The sequence below is a fragment of the Amphibalanus amphitrite genome, unplaced genomic scaffold, assembly GCF_019059575.1.
Source record: "Amphibalanus amphitrite isolate SeventyFive unplaced genomic scaffold, NRLGWU_Aamphi_draft 000205F_arrow, whole genome shotgun sequence".
Classification (NCBI taxonomy): domain Eukaryota; kingdom Metazoa; phylum Arthropoda; class Thecostraca; order Balanomorpha; family Balanidae; genus Amphibalanus; species Amphibalanus amphitrite.
The window spans coordinates 449801-460548 of record NW_024881700.1 but is presented as its reverse complement, the minus strand read 5'-3'; the positions used below and the strand labels follow the sequence as shown (position 1 = coordinate 460548).

The following is a 10748-nucleotide window of genomic DNA, read 5'->3' as shown; positions in this document are numbered from 1 at the left end:
GCTGATAAATCTGCGTTGGAGTGGCGTATTGCTCATCATCTTCAGCACACTTCCCACGACAGCACTACTCCCAAGTCCGAAACAAATTGTTTATTGTATAAAACCCACAGGAATCACGATTTCTGACATATGCATTATAAGCAGTATAATAAGATAACAATTAGAGCTACAGAATCACGAACGATCGGGCTTGGCATTGACCCCACCGGTCACCATACATTCGCCATCACTGTGCGGCTCAGCAGTCCAGAAATCTGGCGGCTCTGACCGGCCGCCCGCAATGCCGCCTCTCGGTGAAGTTACGAACCAAGCCTTCTAGGGCCAGCCGTGCAGCGAGCGGCCCGTGCCTCAGCTCCAGTCTGTTAGACAGAGCGGCTTCCGGGGCCCGCTGGCCGCCGGCTGCATCTCCAGTTGATCAGCACGCTCTGTCAGAGGGGCGGGGTGTGAGGCCCGAGGGGAGGGGAGGGAGGAGGCGCGACACATTTCCTGTCGCCGAGCCGCTATCAGCACCGCGTCCGGTTCGACAAATCGACAAGTCCGCGTCGGACGACAAACGGCGTTCAAGGGTCGTACAAATACAGGGATCAGCATGAAAACCAATTCAATCTGATGACTGTAAAAAAAAAAAAAAAAAATACTTAACCACCATGCCAATCGTAATTAATGTCGACCAACAAAAAAGAAAAGAAAAGAATGAGAACGGGTTTTCGACATCACTGCCAGCTCATCGGGCCTGCGAGGAACATTAAAAGCAAGTATGACAATGCGACCTATACGCTGAATTTCGTATTGCTAAGGAATACAGAACCGTCCGCAGCGCTGCAGCAGTGATCGTATAACACCAACCCGTCCCACGTCTAAGAACGTCTCCCCTCCAAGCACCACAGGTTCTGTCGGTCTCTACAAATCCTGACATGCTGTCCGCTTCTTCACCGTCCACCCCTCCCCTCCCTCCCACCGGACCCGTCCCGTGCCCAGCCGACTCCCCGTCTCACCTCATTCAGCGCTCACACTCGTTTCCTATCGGTGAGCACCCGGACGATGGACCCGACGCCGCCGACCGCATAGAGCCGCTCGTGCCACGCCAGCAGCTGGCCAGAGCTGCCCTCGCAGGGCACCTCGAAGCCGCGGTACACGTACTTCATGAGCAGGTCGCACTGGTCGGGACTGAGCGAGCGCACGGCCGCCTCCATATCGGCCGTCCGGAAGGCGGTTAGGACGCGCATCACCGCCTGCAGGGCGGCGTCCTTGGCCGCCTGGCTGCGGCTGCCGGCCGGCGCCTGCTGCAGCACGTACTGCAGCGCGTCCGTGTTCTTCCCCGCAGACAGCAGCTGCTGCAGCTGCGCCTCGTCGGGGCCAGTGTTGGCCGCGTCGCCGGCCTCCTCCTCACGGTACAGGTCCTCGTTGTACTGGTCGACGTCGATCTTGCGGAATGCGTGGTTGGCCGTGTTCTTGGCCATGGTGAGATATGCTGTGATGACAGGTTCTGTAAAAGATGTGGTGCTGGTCAGTGGAGAAAGCATTATAGATCATCTTTTGATGCCTGTAGGATTGAGGAGCTAAAAGTGGATTACAAATATTTGTTTTTATAGATCTGGACCCCCTCACCAACCTGGGGTGTTTGTAAAAATAACAAATAAAACACTGAGTGCTATATGGATAGGTGTCCTTTCATTCAAGAGAATATTCAACTTTTTGCATAGTTTTGAACCTAACACTGAAATAGCTGCTTTAAAGTTGAAGCTGACAATAATACCATATGTAAATTTTTACATAAAAAATTACACCGGCCAAATATATCATGCTTTAGGTTCGAGACTCAATACTTTGTACACAAATCCAGATGCGGCGGAACACATTTCAAACCAATGGGCACACATATTCACAATACGAGCAAATAGTTCAAGGCTAATGGCTGCTCAAAATTGTCTCAATCATTCGTACTTAATTGTTAGCTTGAAAGAATATTGAAAACAGTTCGAACGAATCATGCAACAAAAATTCAGAAGGCAAGAGGCCTAATTGTCCCTCAAATTTGAAATTATGAAAATACTGTTGGCATTGGCATCATGGGGAGATGACCAACAACACATTTTCTGGAAAGTGGCATATTAAATTTAAACAAATGTAATTACAGGGATCACAAACATAGCATCTCGCTTAATGTTAGCAATACACTTGGGCGTCATACATTGAAATTGAACAATATTCCCTATATCAATATTTGCATTTCATTGGCCACACCTCAGCTCAACCTTCAGCCATTAGCTCGGTACAAATGGCATTCAGGTGCCTCTTATTAGAATAGAATAGAATAGAGGTTACGGATTGAGGACGGTCAACAAGGACCTGTAGGAATCCGGTCATTTACTTCTCCCTTACATCAACCATGTAGCTCTTTAGCTCATTCTGGCACCGTATGTTTGGTCAGTCCGCAGGGTATACTTCCTGTTCGCCCACAGCTTGTCGAGACGATTCTTGAATGTGTTCAAGCTCAGTGCCGCGACGACATCTGCAGGGAGGCTGTTCCAGCTGTCAACAATGCGGTGACAGAAAGAGGTCTGGCGAAGATGGGAGTTCACTCGTCTCTTCTTCAGCTTTAGATGGTGACCACGCGTTCGATCTGAGGTGTCGAGCTGCAGGAGGTCGGCTACTCTCACCCTCAGGCATCCTGTCAGGATCTGGTATGCCATTATCATGTCTCCTCTCATCCTTCTATAGTACATGGAGGGGAGGTTCAGGGCTCGAAGTCGATCCTGGTACTGAAGGTGACGCAAGGGACGAACCAGCTAAGTAGCTCTTCTCTGGACCCTCTCAATGGCATCCTGGTCCGATCTGAATGTAGGTCCCCACACCACGTTCGCGTACTCAAGGTGAGGGCGCACCAGAGTCCGATAGAGGAGAGGCAAAGATCGACTGTCTAGGGCTTTGAACGACCTCTTCACCAGACCAAGAACTCTGTTTGCACGACCCACTGCAGCTGCCACCTGTTCATGAAACTTGAGGTCTTCATCAATGACAAGTCCAAGATCCTTTTCCGTGTGCACTTGAGCTAAGGTGGATCCATTCATCTGGTAGGTAAAGTATTCGTTAGAGGATCCCAGGTGCATCAGCTTACACTTTTCTTGGTTAAAGGGAAGCTGCCATCTGTCTGCCCAGTGCCCCAAGGCATCAATGTCATCTGGAGGAGAGTCTCGTCCTGGAGGCTGGTCACTTCCTGGTAGAGCTTGGTGTCATCTGCAAAAAGCATAGAACGGCTTCTGACGGCTTCTGGGATCTTATTTTAATCTAAAAAACTATACAAACCTTTCCTTCAGCTTCAAAGCCTCCGCATGTAGGTAAATAATCTAGAAAATCACGAAATAATGCAAAAATAAATTGACATAAATAAAGAACCGCACAAACGGGCTCTCTCTATCGTCTGGATAAAAATAGGCCCCGCCCATCCCAATCAGCTGCTGCATGACGAGTTGATGACGACAACCACTACTTACCAGCAACCAATCTAGGGATAGCGTACGTGACAGTAATGGTGCAGCGGTTGCAAAATATTACATTGACATTGTTATTCAAACGGTTTTTGCTTTTAGGGCCACAATTGTTGTGTTTGATTGCATTGCATGTCATTAGATGAGGTGTTGATGAAGGCAGGTATTTTTTAAATATTTTTTGACAATTTTTTAATTTTTGCCCTTGTGCTACTTAAACTGAATCCGGGACCACCTGAAGTCTAAACCTTATTTTATATAACATGTCAATGCTGTCTTGAAATGTGAAATTTAGACAATGGTAATAGGAATAATGAATAGCAATTTCACCAACAACTTGTTAATCTCTAGGAAGTGCAATTAAAATTAAAATCACTGTCTGCCACACTGCTCCGATCCTGGTCATGCCAATGCAACCAACGTTCATGGGTGGTGTTTCACGGCAGAGCACTGCAGTGCGCTGCGTGTGTCAGAGCATTGGGTTTCCATGGCAGTGTCAACAAACTTCACTGTGACGCTAAGCTATGACAGCATCCCAGAACGCTAGCACGCTGCGGTACCAGCACCAGCAGCATGCTAGCAGTATTTGAACTCAAACCTCTGTTCTTGGTACGGTTTTTCAGAACCTCTCACTCTGTTCCAAACGTGATTCATCATAAACTAAGGTATCACATGCAATGTCATTTGAGTGATGCTATGGTATGCCGTAGCTACCAGTGCACACAGTGTCTGGATGGTGAAACAGGGCCATTATTAATCACATTTGTTTTGCTTTGTTTCAGCAGAAACCTGTCTGCACATGGGAGGAGCGCAGCAAAAGCCCATCAAGTTCATGCATGGCAGTGGATCTCAACAAGAGAAAACCAGAAAGAACATGGATGCTTGTAGATGGCAGTTGTACACTGCTGTTATCACCTGATGTGCGTGGCTGGCATTGCTCCTGGCAAGAACCACCTGCAAGTGATGAGATGCCACAGAGATGGTGCCTCAGTCGTTGAGTGTGCTGCAGTGTGAGAGGCGCCCTGATCTCTACTTTGTGATGGGTTTCCATTGGAGGTTCAACTGAGAAGTGAGAACTGACTGTGACCATGCTCAAGCATGCCAGTGGAGCTTTACATGCTTAGGGCAGCTTTTGAACAGATGCTGACCATGGCATGCCCCATCCAGTTATCACGTGCACAGAATGGTGGGGGAGGGCAACTCTGGGCTCTTGAGTCAGCCCTACTGCACAGGGGGTACAGATGGCCGCTTACGTTTGGTGTGTCCTGCACTGCATTATCAATCCCAGTCTGCTGCCACAGGCAATGGGTCGGGCTGCACTATATTAAAGGCAGACTATCTTGCAAAGGAGGCTGGCATCCTCTCCCATAATGACACACCAATTGGCAATCATCGCTGCGATGATCACGAGGATGTCCGCTTATCTAACATGGTGAGGTGGAGAGCCAGCTCAAGCTGGCCTGAGGGATGGTTTTACTTCATCTGAGGCCCCCTTTCCCCGCCTGCCAGGCCCGGTCAAACGACCGCTTCACAGTGAACGACTTGCAGTGGATGCCGTCCCACAGCGCAACGAGCGCGCCGACCAGAGGCGGCGGCCAAGAGGCGGCCGCGCTCCCCCAGTCGACGGTCCCGGTGGACGTCGGCAACGCCCACCGCGCGACCATCAGATCGGCTCGCGACCGCGCCGTCGCCGACTGACCGCATGACTGGTATCTGTTCTTGATGTGGGACCGACTGCCACCGCCGGTCGCGGAAGGGCATCGCTCATCGGCCATCGACGTCCACCAGCTCGTCCACGACTCGAAGGCGGCTCTGCTGCTCCTGGCTGGAGGCGCTGCGGCCCAGGCCTCGACACTGGGCGCCAGGCTGTGGGCCCAGCTCCGGCGCATGACGGCCGACGGCAGCACGGTCACGCTGCAATGGGTCCCGGCCCACTGTGGGCTCGCCGGTAATGAAAGAGCGGACGCCCTGGCCAAGGAGGCGGCCGCTCTCCCCCAGCAGTCAACGCCGGTGGATGTCCGCACTCTTACGCGGGCTGTCGCGCGGCACTCCAAGAGGAAGTGGCAGGCGGACTGGCCGGCCGGTTGGTACCGCACCGTCATGGGGGACCGCGCCCCCGCCCCGGTCCGGACCGCCACCAGGGAGGAGGCCGTCGACATCCACCAGCTCCGGTCTGGCCACTGGGCCCGATCGGAGCAGTACCTCCACCGGATTGGTCGAAGACCTACACCTGAGTGCGCTCAATGCGACGACAAGTAATGCCCTGCGGGCCGCTGCCTAGTCTGCTCTGAAGCAGCGGACACCCCGGCGCACGTGTTGCTGGAATGCCCGTGCCTGTACGGCCCCCGGCTCCGTGCGCTGGGCAACATCATCGGCGCGGCCTACGATGTCCGGCGCGACGACGTGGTGGCGGCCTTGGCCGCCGGATACATGGCCCACAAGAGCGGGTCGGCTACGCTACCGCCCCGGCGGTAGCCGGGGGGTCAAACAACAACAACAACAACGTCCACCAGCTTCGCGTGGGTCACTGTTCGGGCTGCCACCAATACACCGAATCGGATGGAACCCTGTCGGCGAATGCCGGCGGTGCCCCGACATCGACTGCGCGGCGGCCAGTGCATCGCGTGCCGGGAGGAGGCTGGCACCCCCGATCGGCCATTGGTCACAAACCGTGTCCCAGCTCATGACTGCATCCAGCGCAGCTCTGTGAGATGTTCTGCTGCAGTCTGCCGCGTGTGTTGAAAGAAGAATGAACATGAGAAAACCTCAAAACTTTATGCCTATTAGTATTTGACCAGTATTGGAATAAGTTTGGATTTTGAGAATTTGTGTCTCTATGCTTGTGCCTGTGTGGAAAGGCATGCTTTACGGTGTACCATCTCAATTTGTGCGGCTGCTGACAGGCCACCTGGGTGCCAACGTATGTGCGAATCCGCGAATACGTTGTGTTTCGTCAGTCGGTATCGTTCTGAAAATATTGACTGCAATAGGCTATATAGCGTATGACGGTTCAGCCCAGCAGTAATAACTGACCATTGATTGGGCGAATTTTGTGTGGTGGTTCGCTAATACATAAGCTAAAGAGTGTTTTGCCGGAATCGTTTAGTAGCAGAACTGACCGGAATATAAGTAGAATGCAACGGTTTGAATCGTTAATTTGTTGAAACTCGATTGTTCTCTGAGACCACTGTGTAACTTTTGACCTGAGAATCACCAATTATAACGACAATGGTGGAAGCAGTAGGCACTGTAGAGTGTAGGCAGCACTATATAGTTGGCACACTTACGCAAGCACACGACTTACGCAGTGGACATCTGCATCATGCATGTTAAGGTTTACTGGGAAGAGTGGAGAAATTAGTCAAAATATAACTGACTAAGGAAAATAGGCGATATTTCCAATTGAGCTGGGGCGGAGAGGGGGAGGGGACGTATGGTCAGCTATGCCAATAATTCATTCTCGTTTTGCAGCTGTGTAAAAGGGCGTCCGTTTTTTTGGTGAGACCTTCCCCATTGGCCATTTCCAAGCTAAATCGTGGTGGAAAGTCTGGAGACCTCAGCCTCGGTAGTCGGTACCCTGCGCGCTGCGCCACCTTGCGAAACATAAAGCAGCAGTCCTGACATCTACAGGCGTTACTTTTCATGAAAGCGCGGATGTGTTCGCGCTTATGCGAAGAAAATTCTTGCGAGTATGGTTGATAATGAGATTAATTGTTGTCATTTATTTAATAATTCATTGGCAAAAGTACCCTAATAAATCGGTAAAGTAGCTTAAACTGTATCGTATTTCCTTGGGAAAAAAATGACGAACTCATCCTAAGACATCCAGATTATTGGATGCGTTCGTCAGTTGTAAGTAGTTCAAGTTTTTAGAAAATTTGCTTGTGGAAAATCATAATGTTTCACAGATATGCCTATTTTTGAATAATTTATGCATTCATCTGCATTAAAAAATGATTGTAAAGCAAAAGTGCAAAAGATTATTGTCAATTTATTTTCTCAAATCACGATTTACGAACACACAAAACTCCAGCTTTTAATTTAGTGCGTGTGCGAATTGCGGTCAAGAAAAAAGATTTAAACTGTCTATATTTCTCTCAAAACAATGAAGGATGAATGAGGAAAACGCTGTTTTGAACAATTGTATATTTATTTTTTCTCAATTTAGCAAAAGTACAAAATTTTCAACTATTATTAAATTTGCTCTCACAAAACCCATCACTTTTAAGCATGACGTCATGTCAGCCAAACTTACTAGCGCCATCTCTGGAGAGCATCTTTCGAAACCTCCAGACGATAGAGAGAGCCCACAAACGCCGAATTGAGTCAGCTTCAAGGTTGCTACTTTACTACTACTCAAAATACACAAGCGTATAGAAATCGTTAGCTTTCAAATGACGTCATTGAATCATGACCAGCTTTAGACGACGATTTACCTACAAGTTTCATCTCAAAGTTAGAGCTAAAATATCGGGAAATGTACACACATATTCTTCGATTAAGCTTGAATGAAATCATTCTTCTCGAAAAATGACGACGGGGCCGGCTCACCCCTGGGTATGACGTGATCCAGTCGCATCCTGCCGGTTTATTGCTTGCTGACTGATCCAGTCAATCTCGGAAGTCAGAATTCAGCACTTGCTGGAGTTAGAATCAGGTACGGTATTGGCAGCTTTTACCCCGAGACGAAGCCGAGGTCTTCGGAGCCGCCCCATTTTTCTCCGAAGCCAGATCCGCCGGTACAGTTCGCACGGAGACCGGAATAACCGAATGGAGCCGGAACCGTTTATTAGTTCCGGTTACGCCTTCCCCACACTTCTCATGCTGCTGAACGAAAAAAAAGACTGTTTTAATATACGTAGGCTTCAGACTGGGCTTCATAGGTGGTTCACGGGTTCAGAGCAGCCTTCTCAACTTATATGCTATGCTGAATTTCAATATTGCATGCTTCCGTGCTACAAGCAGCGAGCCGGCGAGCGACATCGATAGTCGGACAGCTCTGCTGCTCTGTGACAATTGGGCCTGGGTGGGCTCATGGAACTGGTGAACTGGCTCAGCTCATGAGTAGCGAACTTGACATCGGCACTTGCACGTAACGCTGTAATTATAACCGAAAAGACCATGAAAGTAGGTATGAACCGCCCGGTCTTTTCGATTCTGTAGGCAAAGGTACACCTAATCAGCCATATTGTCCCAAGGTTAGTGCTGCGATCCGGCCTCAGAGATCTGATGACACTGATAGATATGAAAAATGTCTCAAATGCCCCGGTGGCCATCAGAAATGCGGGACGGTCGGCCTGGTCCAGACGAGACCGGACAGTTCACTCTCGGTCTCTACTGCTCCTCCTCCGGAGTCCGGACCGTCCGAGACGGCAAGGTCGAGTCGGGAAGGGGGAGGGGAGGGGTCTCCGACGGGGCGCCGTGAGTCGGGGACGGTCGGTGCCGTCTCTGCCGCGCCGGTGAGAGTCTATATAACGACCACAGCCCGTCGGCCGCCCGCCGAGTTACCGATGTGAGTGTGGGCGGGGTAGTGCGCACCGCCGAACTCCGTCTCACTGCCTGACCCTCAGGTGAGTCACTGTTCCGGTTAGTTTCCGTAAACCTATGCCCGCTTATGTCCCCGCTTAGTTGTTCGATGTTTGCGTTTTTATTCATTGGGGATGCACCGGCTCTGGTTCATTATAGACGCCAGTGACGGCACATATCACCCCGTTCAATTTATGGTATAGCATATCGTCCGTCTTTCGACCTTGCAAGTTATATCGTCTCTCTACGTTCGGTCCGTTGTAGGTTGTATCTCGAACCGCCCGTTCATTGCACGGTATTTCACCAGTCTTTGGTCCGTTGCACGAGGATAGACACTCGTTTCCGGTCCCTTACAGGTTATCTCAGGTTTACGGTCCGTTTTTTATGGATTGCCCGTCTTCGGTCTGTTGTATCTCCCGTCTCCCGTCTGTTATACCTATTGTCCGTCGATGTCGTCCATTACGTACTTAATTGTCCGTCTCCCGTGCGTTGTGCTACATATTTTGTCTGTCGCCCGTCCGTTGTGCTACATATTTTGTCCGTCTCCCGTCCGTTGTGCCTGCGGTACGTGCCTAACCTGGTTATATCGTCCACCTTCCGCCCGTTGAACGTTATATCACAGGTCTCTACTCCTTTGTACGGCACGTTGCCCGTCTCCGGTACGTTGCGCAGTATATCACCTGCCTCCCGTCCGTTGTTGCACGTTAAATAGTATATCTCCCGTCCGATGAACGGTATATTGTTCGTCTCCCGTCAGTTGAGTCTTATATAGTCCAGCTTCCTCCGTCCTGTTCTTTATGTGTTATCTCGTTTGTCTCCCGTCCCGTGTTGCATAGTACCTATATCGCCCGTTCCCGGTCTGTTGCACATTACATATCTCCGGTTCGTTACACGTTATATCGCCCGTCTCCCGTCCGTTGTGCGTTATATCGCCCGTTTTTCGTCCGTTGTACTTTATATCGCCAATCTTAAGCTTATTGCACCTTAAATTGTCTCTCTAAAATTTAAAATAAAACGGAATATCCAAGCTAAAATGATTATAAATAACTTAACTCTTAAGTAAATTCTACCCTTTACAGTTCTACGTAGCCAGAGAACCATAAATCAAAAGCCTTCCACATATGGCGTGGCGATTACGGCTTCACGGTGTGCGTAATGCTAGGTAGTGCGTAATGTGTGTCTACGTCTCAGCAAGGACAATAATTCAACATCGGAATATTATCAAAACTATTTCCCATTCATGTCGCCCACAAAAAAGCTTGTTCAGCTATTCACGTAAAAGAATAAATATAACCATAGAATAAAATAACATAAGAATAAATATACCTAAATAAATGTAAATAGTACCTACCGTTTAATACCGTTACCGTTACCGTTAAATAATAAACGGTGTATTCCTATAAATATATCCCGCTTAAATATAAAAGATAAACGGGTGACAAAGGAAATTAATTATTGCTTCGAGCTATCTTATTTAACCATAAACGAATGAATTACGATCTTTATTTGATCGTAGAAAATATAAACTAAATCGATGTAATGTAATCGGGACAGTAATGAATATCGATGCGCCGTAAGAGTACAACGTTTCCTCGTTAATTAAAGTAGAAGTAGGTAGTAGAAGAAGTAATTGCTTCTTTGCCTTTTTTACCCCCCCCCCCCCCCAACAAAAAAATCAAATAATATTGGTAAAAAAGCAGCCAGTTTCGGGTGTCGCTGGTCTGCTCGTAATAG

The 10748-nt window shown here is 49.2% G+C and overlaps 1 protein-coding gene across 2 annotated transcripts; it reads right to left on the bottom strand.

The window, feature by feature from the left end:
• Positions 1–75: 75 nt before the first annotated feature.
• Positions 76–7822, bottom strand: LOC122385016 (actin-related protein 2/3 complex subunit 5-like). Of its 2 annotated transcripts, XM_043372950.1 has the most exons (4): positions 7805–7822; positions 3307–3406; positions 996–1486; positions 76–425 (listed from the first exon to the last, which is right to left on the bottom strand). In XM_043372950.1, the coding sequence occupies exon 3, from the start codon at positions 1458–1460 to the stop codon at positions 1008–1010; it is 453 nt and encodes a 150-aa protein (XP_043228885.1). In that variant the 5' UTR covers positions 1461–1486; positions 3307–3406; positions 7805–7822; the 3' UTR covers positions 76–425; positions 996–1007. The 2 variants fall into 2 exon arrangements, with proteins under 2 accessions (XP_043228885.1, XP_043228886.1); XM_043372951.1 differs by lacking the exons at positions 3307–3406; positions 7805–7822 and adding an exon at positions 2245–2268.
• Between the last annotated feature and the right edge of the window lie 2926 nt (positions 7823–10748).